General features: G+C 34.1%; 1 protein-coding gene and 1 pseudogene across 1 annotated transcript in view; one reads left to right on the top strand and one right to left on the bottom strand.

Annotated features, from left to right (window-relative positions):
- Positions 1–95: 95 nt before the first annotated feature.
- LOC114580490 lies at positions 96–733 on the bottom strand (annotated as a pseudogene).
- A 9,237-nt stretch (positions 734–9,970) lies between these two features.
- Positions 9,971–16,521, top strand: part of LOC110108778 (uncharacterized aarF domain-containing protein kinase At1g71810, chloroplastic) — a 37,449-nt gene continuing 30,898 nt past the window's right edge. The window contains exons 1-3 of the mRNA XM_020839567.2: positions 9,971–10,550; positions 10,660–10,704; positions 14,599–14,637. Of these exons, the coding sequence (XP_020695226.1) occupies positions 10,164–10,550; positions 10,660–10,704; positions 14,599–14,637 (471 nt within the window). The 5' untranslated portion in view covers positions 9,971–10,163. The remainder of the gene's footprint in view (positions 10,551–10,659; positions 10,705–14,598; positions 14,638–16,521) is intronic.

Raw genomic sequence — 16,521 nt, 5'->3', positions numbered from 1 at the left:
TTGGGATTTTTACATACATAACACTTAAAAATTTCTTATTTACTCATTTAACATCTAAAGTTGTCTATTTACATGCCTACCACTTAAAACCTATTTTATTTTCTAAAATACCATTCCATTTCCTGTCCGTCAAAACTCCACCCTTTACCGACGACACGGCTTCTTCGCTCGGCAACTCCCCATTTCTTCATCCCGGGAAGAAATCTGTAAACTTTGCCGAACATGCCCTGTCCCTGAAGCTCTTTTTCTCTGAAACTCCTAGCGGCATACTTGATTTCCTTGTAGGAAAAACAATGCGGGCCCGTAATGAGCTCCCAATCCTCGATGACATCAGCAATTTTTATCATGCAATGAGCAAGATGTAGTTTTTCTTCAGGAAACAGGGGCTACAATGAGTAGGAAGCATAGTGGAAACAGGGGCTTCAATGAGCAAGGCATAGTTTTTCTTCTTGGGCTTTGGGAGTGATGGAAGAGAGGAGAGATCTAGTGATTTGGCCACCCCGTTAATCTTAAAGTTCTAGCCAAATAAATAATGGGAACTGACGAGCAGGGGCGGGAATGGATTTATTAGATGCTAGATTGTTGAGATCAATCCCGAAGTGGTTGTGTTGATGTCCACAAACTCAAAGTCTTGCACGGTATCAAATTCGACAGCAAATAGGTGGTTGGAGGCATTGCCGATGTTTTTGTCATTCAAGAGGCCGAGGTACTGGCTAGGGAGGGCATCAAGACGTTAACTGGAGTTGGCGATGGTGAAGGCGAGGCCATGGCCGCCGAGCTTGGGATATTCCGGAATGATGGTGAAGGCGAAGGCGAAGGTGATAGAAAAGGAGATGAGGGAGTCATCAGTGGAGTTCTTGAAACGGAAGGGGGCGCAGTAGAATGCGTGGCCCGAGTATCGTTAGTGAACCGGAGGTTGCCGTTATTATCGGGTGGGTTTTTGACGGAGAAGATGATGGAAGTGTGTTTTAGAAAGTAAAGTATGTTTTAAGTGGTAGATGTGTAAATATATAACTTTAGGTGTTAGATGAGTAAAGTATGTAAAAACCAAGGAAGTGTAAGAAATTGTTTGGTGAAGGAAATGTAAATTTATATTAAATTTATTCATTTAATATTTTGTTAAATATGTTTTAAGAGATAAAATACCAAGGAAGTGTAAGAAATTGTTTAACGATGGAAATGTAAATTTATATTAAATTTATTCATTTAATATTTTAATTATTTTATTTATTTACATAATATCTAATAAACTAAATGACATCAAAATATATACATAAAATTATAAAAAATATATTTTTTACTTTACATAAATTAATATTAATGATATTTTTATGTTATCAAAGCATTAAATATTATATAAATAATTATACAAATATTAAAAACTCAGTTGAATGCATATAAATTCCCTCCCCTTTTATATATTAACCAGCAAGGCAGCAACCAGAAGAACCCGGTGTTCGGATAAAAAACGAATCAATCTCAGATTTTCAGGTCAAAATAGGTTTTTAGGTAAAAAATGGGTCAATTTCAGGTTTCAGGTCTACTCGAATCCGACCCAATTTTTAAAATGGGTTGATTTGATCAACCCGAACCCGACCCATTTTGGATCTAGGTTGACTCTAACTCGAATTTTTCAAATCAAATTCAAATTGAATTTTTGGATCTTGTTAAATATTGATACCCCTAAATCTAATAAGCTAGAAAAACAGACTCCTGATTTCAGTAATTCAAATAGCTTCAATATACCTGCAAAATAATTTTAAATATTAAAAAAAAAAACGAAGAACACGGCAAAGGCCAAAGAGTTTGCCAAGATCATCATGATCCCGCACGAATATAAAAGCATGTAGAGAGAGAAAGACAGACAGAAAGACAGAGAGAGAGAGAGAGAGAGGTGGTCTTTACCCCATCTTCTTCTACAGGAGGATCAGTAGTGGGATCCTTGAAGGGATCCAAGAAGCCCAAGCAACGGAGACAAGTTCTTAGGAAGAACTGAAAGAAAGAACAAGGGTGGAGAAGAAGAGTACTACTACTGGTCTCCACCTGATCATGATGATCTTCAATGCATAAGTTCTCAGCTTCTTCTTCACTCGCTTTCCTTACATTCATCCTTCCTTCTTCTCTCACTCCTTTATTACCTGCTCGCTAGTTTATTATTTTTCCTATATCTAATCTACTTGACTGAATCTTCACCGCTTAGCTAGGGTTTCTTTCACCTTGCATTTATTCGGAGGATCACACAGCCCGCCCATTTATTTATTGCAAACACCTACCCCGTACGCAGTGACTTTAATAGCTTTTTTTTATTCTAATTTTCAAAATTTTAACAAAGAAATTAGCTCATAAATTAAAAAATTTAATTAAAAAATTTAATTAATAAACGTCAATTGGTTAAATATAAAATGACCGAAGTTTTTTAGCTAAATTATATTGTATAGGCGTATATTTTCTATATTTTTTTGAAGTTAGGTGTATTTTTCATTTTTTAAAAATGGCCATGCGTTTATTTTGTAAGTATTTATTCAATGTCTTCTACTCTATCATAGCATTGATACCAGTATAAGAACATTCCGCGTTAAACTAAGGTTTCGTTTGAGACGTTTTTTTTACTATTTTTTAAAATAATTTTTTGGTACAAAAATTTCATGAAATGAAAATTTTTATGCCAGAAAGTTGCTTTTAAAAACAGTAAGAAAACTGTCCCAAACGAAACCTAAGTTATTATTGTGCAACTCATGTAGGAAGAAAGCTAAGATATATAACTTTGCAGATGAAAGAAGATTAAAAATGGTATATATGTAAGCTATATATCCTAAAAAGTTTTACGTTTCGTTTGGGATAGCTTTAGACAACTATTTTTTTATGCTTTCAAAAAAAAATTATGCTGAAAAATAGATTTACAAAGCACTAAGAAAGCCGTCTCAAACACTGTATGTATACTTACGATGTTAATGTCATTCTTTGTAAAGGTATCATGCTAAAATGGCAGATATCTATGTCCATTTTTTAAACTTATATTTTGTCCCTACTACATAGATAAGCTAGGCGTATTTCTATTTTGAATGAAACTAATATGTAAGCTAAGTGAATAATGTGTAGTTCTAAGACCCACATGGTGACATATACCCTAAATAATGCCAATTGCATAACAATATGAAGCAATCAAATGTAAATCCATTAAAATATTGGAGCAAGTAAAAAGATAATATCACTCCCTAACTTTCTTTGAACATTTGCTACGGCTAAGATTACCTTATTTATATGTCATAAGAAATTAGTGTGGTCGGACATGAATATCACTATATATTAAAATGTGTAAGTTTTGAAATTGAACTCTAAATTATTTGAATACTAATTTCAACAAATTTGTCATTAAATTGAATGTTTCAACAAGATGAACTTAACATCACCAAAAGCGATATGATTCGAGTCCAAATAAGAGTAGATTAAATACTTAAAGCTCAATAAAAGAACTTTGAGATATTAAATGAACGACCAAATAATCTTCAAACATTATATGCTTAGAGTCAAATAAAGCATCTCGACAAGATAAACTAACAAGCCTAAAATCATATAATTTTGACATCGTAACATTCCCATCGGACCACCTCCCTCCAACTATCATCATTTGACTATAGTCTCTAACTACAATTTCTTGATTATAGTCAACTAACCATTGTCGTCTGATTATAATTCTTCTACCACCTTAGCCTTCCTACAATCCTTCAACTACAATTGTCCGACTTTGATCTTCTGACCTTCATCACTCCATTATAGTCCTCCCATCATTGTTGCTTTATTACTTCCCTCTATCACCATTTCCCCAATGGGCCAATATGGTCTTATGAACTATGTTATCTATCTACTGCTCTCTAATCTCTATCACATGATTGTTTTTCTTTGATAGCAATTACTTAACTCCAACCTCCAAAGATTTTTGCCTTCTACGACCCATCGACCATCGTTACCCTAGCTTCTACGGCCCTTTGACCATTGTCGCTCAACTATGGTCATTTGACCGCTATCGCTCAATTACAATCTCCCAACCCCGACTACCATCTCCAAATTTACGGTCGTCTAACTACCGTTATCCAATTATGATATTCCAACTACCATCTCTCAACTTCAAACCATTCTCTATCGTCTGATTATGATCATCTGATCATCGTCGTCCAACTACGATCCTCCAACCACTGTGGATTGACTATGGTCCTTCGACCACCCTAAACCCACACAATATCCCATGATACCTATTTACATCATCGACACCAACTTCTGACTCTAACTTCAGCACTAAGATTAATTATGTTAAACTTACAGCCTCTAATCTCCCCTTCCCATAGTATAATGGTTAAAACAAATAGCAATGATTTTTTCTTGAAGGCGATTCCAAAGCCACGGGACTCTTCCAACTTCCATCATGAAATATAATTTACACATTATCTGTATTATCAACACTTTTCTCAATCACAATGAATGATATCATTGGTTCCTGATGACAAACATTAGTAGAATCATTTCAATTATGTTAGGCCTTATATCTCTTGAAGGATCTTTTTATCCATGTGTTTGCTTGCTCTTCGTACAAAATTAAGACGTAAAATTCTCTTTATATTCCCTTGATTAATTAGTACAAAATTAAGACGTAAAATTCTCTTTATATTCCCTTGATTAATTATTACGGCATGCAACACTTATATTATCAGCATGATAGTAATTTAACCATAAATCAATTTTTAGATATATTTCTCCAAATAAATAAATATTAGATATATTTAGTAAATTAGACGTGTTTCAACGACAATAGCAAACAAGCCAGATTTGGTCCACCTGCATCCTCACCTGCTCCATTAAAAGCACTCCTCAGTCAGAGATACCAGTGATATAAATATAGTGGATAAAAAAATATATTAGATTATTGTTAAAATTGTGAGATCAATTTTCACCTGTATTAAATTTATATTTTGTCTCTCAATATTTTTAAAATAATTAAACTAAAATATCAGTCTAAATTTTTATACGGTAAAAAGCATAGACACACAGACATTCTTGCGGAGAAGCATATCATTATGACGCTATTCTCTGCATCCAGCTCTCACCTTCACATTCGTTTTTTTTTGTGACAAGGAAGTATGTCCTTAGGCCAGTGTAAACCCCGGTCGATCTAGCATGCAGCTCACACCAATTTATACGGGCCAACACTTGAGGCTTTCACTGCTTGCCAAGGGATTCGAACCAGGGACCTGGGCTTTGCCCAGCCGGCTCTTCACCACCTGAACAAGCAGCGGTGGGTCACATTCGTTATTTATGTTCCCACTCGGTCACTAAGTACCGATAAAATAATATATTTATTTTTATTTGTATAAAGTGTAATATCTCCATTTATCTTCATTTAAAACTTAGAGATGTTTTATGTTTGTGAGGCTATGAAAGCAAATGAATCTCTCAAAACAACATAAATTTATGTGATTTATATTTAAAATTTTTGGAATTATGACAAATAGCTTTGATTGTTTCTCATCGATGCCGATATCCTTCTTTTAGGATCTTTGTAAGACAATTGTAATTTTGTATAAAATTGATTGTGATTGCTATAGAAAAAATAACTTAGATATTTTAGTTATAAGTAGTAGTTTTTCATCACAAAATTTTTTGAAAAATAGTGAGAAAGCAGCAAAAAAATGATAGCCAAATGAAATTTTGATTGCGTGAAAAACAAAGCAATAACAAAGCTATTCCAAATATACCCTTAGTGCTCTTATGAGCTATTCTATACATGACTATTGCTACAATCAACTTCAGAATCTCTATTGGTCTTATACTACTTATTTATGTTAGACCATTTTTTCTTAGAACCCATTTGAGATGGTTACGATTTTTTTATAAATTTAATTGTAAGGCTATTATGGAAAAAGAAAAGTTTTGATACACTGTACATAGGAAGGAAGCACAAATTATTTTTTGAAAATAAAAAAAATTAGTGTCCAAATAAAATTTTTGATTGCCACATGAAAAATAAAGCAATAAGAAATGATCTCAAATAGTGTCCAAATAAAATCTTTGATTGCCACATGAAAAATAAAGCAATAAGAAATGATCTCAAATCAAGCTTTACGTTTCGTTTGGGGCGGCTTTCTTATCACTTCTTAAAGCAGCTTTTTAGTTGTGCCATCTCTTGTTTGATAGTTGTGACGGAATTTTTTGTTCAACAGTTGATGGTTTTTTTTTGCTGGACTGCTCACTCTTATATTGCTACAACATAGCAGTTGTGACGGAGATAAGGACCCAAACTCTTTAACTATCTGTCTGAGCTCTTTATTTCTATTTGTTTTATTCTTCTTTACATTGTATCTATCATTTTGATTTGAGAGATATATATATATATATATATAGCATATAATTTTTATATATTTATAGATCTATTATTTAAATTTTAAATAACGATATAAAAATATTATATAAATAATTACTTTAAATATCAGGTATATAAATGAGAAAAGAATTAAAATAATCTATTGACTATTTATGAAGGATCAAAATGATTTTTAATTATATTAGAGGATCATTTGGATCCCTCAAATCTTTAAGAATACATTAAATTAATCTCATATTGGGATTATTTTGATTCATTTTTTAAGATTTAAGGGATCAAAATTATATTTTAATATAATTGGAGACTATTGGCCAAATTATAAAAAGGAGCTTGTTTAATAGGGAAATACACGTGAGAATCATATTTATCAAATAATTTAAAGAGGAGCTAGCGAAACTAGAGGATGATAATTACATACCTCAAGTAGCCAAACATATTTATTAAAAGGCTATATAGATCATAAAAGTAAATATTAATTAGATAATACAAATAATGTAGATTTTATTCCTCTTGATCTTTTTGAGATTTATCTCTCTTGAGAGGTATATAGGCAACAATCATGCATGATAGATAGTATCTAAGAGTGCAACTCTAGATCTTTTCTAAGACTATAACCTTATTTTTTTCATTGCAACCGATTATTCCTTTCTCAAACATTGTACTTAGTTTATATTTTATTTATAAATTCCAAAACATTATGCTTTTACTGATTCCATTTTATAAATATAAATGTGTAGAATACTAAAAAATAAAAATAAATGTGTAGACACAAATTGCCTCAAAACCTAGGAGTGATACAAATTTTTAGTATTAAGAATGAACTTCTTGAATGTGGTTCTAGATCTTGGAATGATATAACATATTTTTTTGAAGTCTTCCAAAATTTTAATAGACTTATAGCCTATCCCAACAACAACATCTAATAAATATGACCGTTTTCTATGCTAACTGATGTTATAGACTCTAATGTTTTATCTTAAATGCCCTCTTCTCTGCTTCAATTATTGTGAGGCTGTTGTCTCTCTAATGGAGCTAAGCTCATTTATATTGTACGTAGCTCATTTCAAATGTAGTCCACATCTTACTTCTACAACTAAAGGTAAGTGATTGTGGTCTCCAACTCAAATTAATAACATATCAACTCCATTTTATGGTCGCTGTTTCCAGCATCCCACCATATGTTACACTTTTTCTACATATACTTTATCCTTATAAATACTTACATGTTTTTTGTTAAAATAGTATCTAAGTATGCCTCTAGTTCTATATTTTGTAACATTTAAAGAAAAGTTGAGTTATTAGGCAAGAGTAAAAATCAAAATAACATATAAAAAATAGGACCTAAAGATCATATTCATTCATTATAATTTCATAGAATAGTGCCTTCACTTTAAAGGAGCTGCACTACATCCTCACAAAATACACTACAATTCAACACCTGCATTTTTCCCTCCACATTCTTATGATTTCGAGAAAGATGGTTCCCCCTTCTGACAATCTTTTAAACTCATTTTGAGCCATGGCATTCATCGCTAGTGGTGGTGTTGATAGTCAATGTTAGTATAAACAACTTGAATTATTCTTATAAGCAATGAAGTACATTGATGTTGTTGGAGGCTATAAGTGTTGGCATTTGTGTTGATGGAATACATCAGCCTTATATGTGATATCATACAACGACATTGTTAGCTATAATGGATGATGAAGTCTATGGACACTATTATCTTGCTTTGATGGTGTGAATTAGCTTTGTAGGCAATAATGAGTATCAATGTTGTTAGCGATAATGTGCGACAAAGTTAATAGGCATTGGTGTTTGTGTCGATTGTTTGCATCAACCTTATAAGTGATGGCATACATCAACATCATTTGTGACAGTGGTCGTCAAAGTTGGTGGGTGTTAATATATGTGTATACGATGTGCATCAAATTTATAGGTGATGACACATACATTGACATTGTTGATGATAGCGGAAAACAATAGTCAAGAAAAGATAATCGTCTGACATAATTAGGAGAACACTGTCCAACATTAGCGATCTAGCAATGAAAAGTCATCTGCGATAGATGGGTAACGATGATTGGGATGCATGGTTAGGCAGTAATGATCAAGTGTCTATAGTTGGGAGAAGGTGGTTGGGAGATCATAATCTAGCAATAATGATCACAATTTTATAATTAAGGCACTAGCTTGCATGCAACATCCCAGCGCACCGTTATTGTCAGAAGTTGACAAGTTAAGTGACCTATTGCCTTGTGCATGTATTTGTGACTATTTTAAGGACCAAACAAACATTTTCTAGCATTTTTTGAAATCCTTGGAATCATTTTTTAATATTACGGACTCAATTTCAACACTTAGCCTAGTAAAGCCTCTATAATCACATTTAAGCAAACTAAGGAGTTTTAAGTTAAAATTTTTAATATTTTGTGCTCAAACCAATGCACCAACTTTAGGGAATATTGAAATTATGATTGAGAATATTTTATTTGATTCATGACTTAAGAGGAGGTTCACATTAACATTATTACATCTAGTGATTTTTTTAAAATTATAATTGTTTGTTATAACATTTTTTAAGAACTCAATATATATGACACAAATTTTAACATTTGAAAATATGTGGCAAATTATACATCATCAGAAAATTTATTTGATCAAACGTGAATCTCGATATAATATTTGAATTGAAAACTTTTAGAATTAATTTGAAACTTGTGTGCTTATAGTTGTTGGCACATGCCATCGGTTATAAGCAAGATTCAAGCCATCAATACAAATGTTGATGCTCGTTGACTTCATCGTCCTTTGTCATCACCAAAATCAATGCACTCTACTTTATATAAGGATGATGCACACTAACGTACATTCGCTAAATTCATTGCTAAAAATGTCAATGCACCCCATTGACTATAAGACCAATGCATGTCTTTGACACCAATGTCGACACCCGCCATCTCCACCAATGTCAATGAATGTTATCATCGATAATACCAATGCATGCCATTGACCCTAACTCCAACTCTTGATATTAACACCAAAATCTATATTTGACTTCTTGCTCCTGAAAGATGGACGACCAAACATACACAAATGACCTCAAAATGATAACTTAAATGCTCAGTCAACTTCAATAATTGAATACATCATTCGCAATTATATCAATATATTCCCCATTTAAGTAAAAAAAAAAGATTATTTATTACCTATGATATAAACTATTGGAATTATTTCAATAGAGCTAATCACGTGATTTTTTTCTTTTTTTCAAAAATTTCATATAAAACTTTTGATGTCTCACGTAAATTTTTTTTATCTCTATATAGGTTCATGTTGAATTTTCATATAAAAATAGTACATCAAATTTTAATTCTTAATATTTTCACACACAATATATACATAATTAATTAAAATCTATGTCATAATTATCTTAGAATAAATCTAATTATTTGAAGACATCTCAATATCAAATATTGATGCATCACATATCCTTTATCCACTACGTTATCTCTTTTTTTTAATGCTTACGATGTTTAGCGGGTTTGAGCTTCAGCCCCGCGCTAAACGCCCGTCAATAAATTAGTGGTCCTCACTCCCGATCTCCCTTACTGCTTTGCGTGTTTTTTTTTGTTGACATGTCGAGGCACTGTGCAGCCATGCCAAAGGACTCAAAGGAGACGCGTCACAGACTGGGGAGGGAAAAGATTTAAGAGCCATATTGTTCTTTGCAGTCCTCTTCTTTCTTCCCCCTTCCACTACTTCTTAGCGGGAATAGATCTCCCATCGGAGATGCTTCTCCTCTACCAAACGTCTGTGTTATTCTTCCCCGCTCGAACCAACTCGCGCCAGCGCGTTTTGTCTGCCGGTGGAAACCGTTGCCACCACATGGTATTTTCCCTTGGAACACACCGCCGATTTCTCACTGTGGTGGCGAAGGCGGCGCCGGCGGGCGACGTCGACACGTTTACCAAGTACTCGGGATATCTGTTTGAGAATGGCGTGTTATCAGAGGCGGAGTTTTTGACCGAATACGACCTACGGTCGATTGCAGCTATCTATCGCCGGAAGCCGTTCCTGGTCCTTCGCCGCTTCGTCCAGATTGGGACCAAGTTCGGCCGGTGGTTTGCCGTACGCTACATTGATAGGTTGCTTGAACGCTCTGATGAAATGTTTAAGGTGAGCCTGCTCTATTCGAGGTTAAAGATTGAAGGCATCTTGAAATTATTTTTCCGATTCTGTGAGACTTCCTTATGGCCTGACGCCCTGCCCTTTTGTTTGTTTGCAGATTAGGGCTAGTGAGTTGCGCATGATATTGCTTGAACTTGGCCCGGTATGTTTCACATTCTGGTTCATGTTTTTTTATGTCAGGGGGTTGTTTGGCTTGCTTCAAATATGTAAGATGGTAAACAAATATTATGCTAAGTAAATATATCCACTTTGATGTATTTATTTATCCAGATTTAAGAAGTGTGTGGACTAACAAGGGTTGTTGTGAAGCAAATACAAAATTTCTGCAGTACATGAAACTCAGAAGAAAAACGTTTCCTGCATTCTATTCACTTGACACTTTTGAACCTAATTTTGATGCTCTGGTTGTCAATTTCAATTTAAAATCTTCCAGTTGTTTGTCTTGAAGTTAATAACCAAAACTCTGCCCCTAATTGGTAAGCCAAATGTTATTTCAATCGGTCCTCTTTCATGCTGCTCAAATCTAATTTTCTTCAATGTTTATTGGTGCTAGGTCAAGTAATTTCACCATTTTATAGCTTGCTTCAAGAGTTTCCTTAAAACAGATAGAAGAGAGTTGCTCAAATCCTTAATTGACCGGCCATGGTGTTCTACATTATCATAAAAATACTGTTTTGTATAATTAAATTTCTTACAATGCGTGTACTTTTCTTGACTTAGTCAGGAGATAAGTTAAAGCAGAGGTCTAAGGCTATATTTCACAAAGATAACCATGCAACTGCATTATTAAATCATTAATGCAGGTGCAAAAAAATATTATTTTCTTAAAATAAGCATCGAAAGTAGGGGTGTGAAAGAGTCAAGTCGAGTTTTAGCACCATCAAGCTCAGCTCGTCAGTCGTAAAGCGGGCTCGAACTCGAGCTCGTGCTCAACTCGAGATACTTTATCGAGCTCATCGAGCCGCTTGCGCCCACCTGCGTCAGTTTCCCGCCCGCTTTTTTTTTTCGTCCGATTCTCGCACTTGTGGAGAGCCGACGCGAAACTTGAGCAAAGAAGGCTGCGGATTTGCAATGGCCAATGGCGTGAGATCAAGAGCTTGCAACATTTATTAGCATGTCACCTCTTTTTGATTATATATATTTGAAAATCTCATTATTTTAGTGATCTCGCTGGTTTTGACAATGTTTTTAAAGATGCAACATTTATTAGTGATGCGGACATCCAACCGTCCATGGCTATCCGAGGAGCTGAAGATCAACGGCTGTCATCGTCCCACGTTATCTTATATTTTATTTGTAATTTTTAAATTTCTATTATAAATTTTTTCGTTTTTACCCTCACTTAAGAGGGTTGTTCTATGTAAGCTATAGGGGCATATGTGTCTTGTTTTAGTTTCTTAGGCCTATATATAGAGGCCCTTTCTTATGTAATAGGATGATGAATCGTTAATGAAATTTTATTCTACTTGTTTGATCTCTTAGTGAGTTTATGAGAGGAGAAGGATCTATTTGTGAGTTCCGAGATTCCCAAGATCTCTTTATGAGTTCTTGAGGAAGTGGTGCTTGTTGTAGATCTCTTTGTGAGTTTTATTGGAGGTGTTTCTCGAGGTGTGTAGCTCCGGATTTTCTTTTTCCTAAACCCAATTTATTTCTTCTCTACAGAGCTATTAATTGAATTTCAAATTCAAATTTGAAATTCAAAAGCTTTCCAAATACTAGCACTTAAATTAGGAAACCCCTCTTTGAAATAAAATCTGAATTTTAATTCAGATTTTCTTTAATGCTCTGAATAATGTGTGGGCCCCACTTAATTAGCCATAATTCCCCTCTCCCCTCTCCCTCTATGGCCGGCCCCTCTCCATGAGCTTTCTCTCTCCAATTTCATTAATAGCCCCCCTCATTAAGCCTCCCTAATTACGTACCACAATTATCTCTCATCCAATTTAATTCTCCCCATTAAAATTTGAATTTAAATTCAAATTCATGCCGCCAATTCCACTTAATTTGAAATTTAATTTCATATTTCCATTTTCTCTCCCCCAAATTGATTTGGGATTTAATTAATGTTGCCACCTAGGCAATTAAATTAATCTCAAGAGTATTTCCCATTGTTATTCCCAAATTTTCCTGTTATACTCTTTCAATTTCTGCATCCAGAAAGCCGGAACGCAGCAATTCTTCTTTCCAAACTGCTGTCCAGAATTTTTCTGGACGGATTTTATGCACTGTCCTAAGATCCGATCACCCTTAGAGCTGCTGCCAAGGTTCCTAAGGTCAAGGCGTGCTGTCCAAACTTTCGTACAAGCTGTTTGAAGGTTTTGGTTCGCTGTCCAGGGAAGTTTGCACATGTTTTCTTGCTGTCCAACCATTTGGAAGGACTTCAAATACAGCCCGGACATTCTAGGTTACTGATCACACGTTCAGGAAGGTTCTTAGATGCCACATACTTCCTCTCAAGCCTTCCAACTGTCGCGGGAACTCCATATTTTCTGATTACTTGGATCATCCTTGCCTGTGCGTTTTACATCAATTAGCATTGGTATTCGAGAATTTTGTTATTATGCAACTGTAGTTGGTATTGGAAAACTTTTAAATAGACTAACAAATATTATTAATTAAAAATATCAAATAGTTTCGAGCCGGCTCAAGTTCGAGCTTGTTTACAAAACGAGCTTGCATTCAAGCTCGAGCTCGATAGCTTGGCTCTCCTGAATTGAATTTTGATTCTATTGTTGGAACTGACAGTTACACGACTAAGTTTTTTCAAAAAGCTTGGGATATTATGAGCTTTGATCTTTTTAATGCTATTTTAGAATTCTTTGCTGGAAAATCTAAGCCTAAGTTCTTCTCTTCCTCCTCCATTGTGCTTATTCCTAAAAATAATGGGGCTTCTAGTTGGAATGACTTTAGGCCTATTAGTCTGTGTACTTTTTTTAGTAAAGTGATTTCTAAAATGCTTATGAACCGCCTTTCTCCTTTTCATCCGAGAATCCTTTCTCCTAATCAAACTTTCTTTGTAAAAGGTAGATCTATTTTGGATAACATTTTATTAGCTCAAAAAGTGTTGCATTATTTGGATGTTAGGGTGTCTGGGGGTAACATTATTTTTAAAATGGATATTCCAAAACTTATGATAATATTCACTGGGATTTTCTTTACCACATTTTGCATTTGTTTTGTTTTAATTTTGATTTTGTTAACCTTATTAAATAGTCTGTTGAAATTTTTTTTCTCTGTCATTATTATTGGGAGAAGTCATGGTTTTTTGATAGGTAATACTTGTATGCACAAGTAAACCTAACCCAAATCACGTATCTAAACAATGACAACTGCTGTCCACAGTAGAAAATAGCCCAAACCAGTGAGAAAACTGAGAGAAAATAGAGAGATATTCGTAGGAAAACAAAGCAAACACTTATATTCCACTAATAGATGAAAAACACTTGCAAGATACAATTTTCCTTCAATTCGAGAGGAAGGAAAAACTCTCAACTATCTTCAGCAACGCCAAGACTCAAGAGCCAAGAACAAACCCTAGATCTCAAAATAAAATTCAAATTCAAGATGAGCCCCAAACTCTCACCATAACTCCTAATTAAAGACAAAGGAAAATTACAAAATACCTAAAACAACCCCTCATTCAAAAATTTCCCTCCCAAAATTGATTTAACCCCAAGTGGGGGGCCCACAGGGGGTTCCGCCCCCCTTGCTGTTTCCACCCAGCCAGGCTTCCGCCTAGAGTAGACTTGGACCGGTCTTGGTTGGACTGGTCCAGCTGGCCCCTCTTGGGCCGGCCTAACATTTTTTTAGTCATCTCATGGGTTGAGACAAGGTGATCCTATCTCTCCTACCCCTTTTTTATTTCCATGGAGTATTTATTTAGAGGCATTATCAATCTATATGGCAATTATCTTAACAATTTTATAAAACTTGTGACCTGTTTGTGCTGCTTGTTGGTTTAATGTTGCTATACTATTTTATCGAGTTTTCAATTTAGTCCTGCTGCTAACATTCAAACATTTCAATTCTGTTGCAGGCATTTGTCAAAATTGCTCAAGCTGTATCATCTCGTCCAGTTAAGTTTACATTTTTTTTCTTAATGGATTTGTAATTGGCAGTAAATTTTTAATTTATCTAAACTATTCAGTCTATATTGTGCAATGTGGAGGATGACTTAAAATTCTTGTTGCTGACTATTATTGTGAATATTTGTTTCAAATGTTGGTAGCATAAATTGATGGTGTTGTTATTAAAAGGTTTCAAGGGTTGTTTGAGTGGTGATGGTATGTTTTGCGTTGGTGGAAAGTTAAAAAAAAATTAATTAGTTTAGGATACATTTATGTTTGAAATTTACTTGCAATGATTAGGTAGGTTTTCTTTGATGAAAAATGGCAAAAAATCTGTAGATTAAAGGTTTGGGATGTTAACTTCTTAATGGAGGTGATTTTAGACCAAGTAGATGTGTGCTTGGGATTCATAAAGTTTTTAAATGTGCTACTTATTGTTGGTGGATAACGGGAGTTAGGGTTTTGTGGATATGGTATGGCTTAGTTTTTGTGGGTTTTGAAACGAGTTAAAATTTTGGGAAGGTGGTAGGGATATAGGAGAAAAAGAAAAGAGAGAGAAAATGATATGTTTAGGTTCGCAAACCTTGACTGTGGTTGATTTAAAATTAATCCAAAAGTTGGTCAAACCAACTCTTTGTAGACACAAATTTTTGAAGACACTACGGCTATATTTTTATTGAATCAATGGGATTATAAATAGTGCATGAGGTATTATAGAAAATGAGGAAAACTCATAAGGAAATGCACCAAAATCCCTCGTAAAATTTTATTTATAGGCTATAATAACAACCTCCCCTCAAGATCCTTTTGTATTTAAAAATTAATAATACTACTCCAATTTAAAGGATTTAATTAAATATTTTATTGATTTTCTTGAATCTTTAATATGGGCTGATATATATGCTTCTAAAAATAGGTTTTAAAATTATAGAAATTCCCTCCAAATAATATTTGCTTGGCCCCCTGTTTCTTAAATAAAATATAATAAAATAAAGTTACAAATAATTCTTATAATAATTGGCCTTCAAAATTGTTCTAGTGAGACTCATCCCTGCTTGTCCTGCATCAATTCTCCTCCACTTGATAAACTTTACTTCTTAAAGTAAAACATTGTGATGAAGCGAGAGAGAGAATACACCTTGTGTTTGCACATGTGGCATAGTACCTATAAATTTAGGTGCAATAGTATTGATTGTTTGCAGTTATAGGAAATAAGTTGTTGATTCAATTACTAGGTGATGTATGAATCCTCTATTTTTGTCTGCATGAGATTATGCAACACATCATACTAGTTGTATTGGCAAACACTAGCACTAAATCTTTTTTTATTAAGTATCTGTTTGCCTTTCGTCGTACATGCCCATAGCATATGAGTCAGTTTTTCACTTTCTTATTTTCAATAGGTGCTATTCTCATCACCCCTTTAACATTATCATTTAATAATCTGTGATTCCTAATGTTTCCACATGATTCCTTGACGTTTTTGCTGTGTTCTTGTTTCATAATAATCATAATTCACTCAAGATCTCAAGGCATATACATGGCTTTGAAGCACCTTTAATATTTCTATGCATTACTCTTGCATTTGATTTTGTCCCATGCCTCTAACCTATGAATATCTTCCCTATCATTCAGGTCTAACCGTATGGAATGCTTCTTCTTGATTGTTTTGTGATTTCTTTGACCTCACATGTGCAATTTTGTTAGTTTCTTGATTGTTGAAAAACCTTGTCCATGTGTATTTGTGTGTGTGTGTGCACACCATAATATGCACATTTTATGCTCAATATTTTTTTCTTTCTAGAACCAATAATCACATGGGGGTGGATTCGTGATCCTTAATCTTGTTTGGCTTAGGATATCTTAGTTAATTTTCTGCAGCCATATCCTTG

The sequence above is a fragment of the Dendrobium catenatum genome, unplaced genomic scaffold (assembly GCF_001605985.2).
Source record: "Dendrobium catenatum unplaced genomic scaffold, ASM160598v2 fragScaff_scaffold_1056, whole genome shotgun sequence".
Lineage (NCBI taxonomy): Eukaryota > Viridiplantae > Streptophyta > Magnoliopsida > Asparagales > Orchidaceae > Dendrobium > Dendrobium catenatum.
Note: the sequence above shows the minus strand (reverse complement) of the source record. Positions and strands in the feature narration are given on the sequence as shown.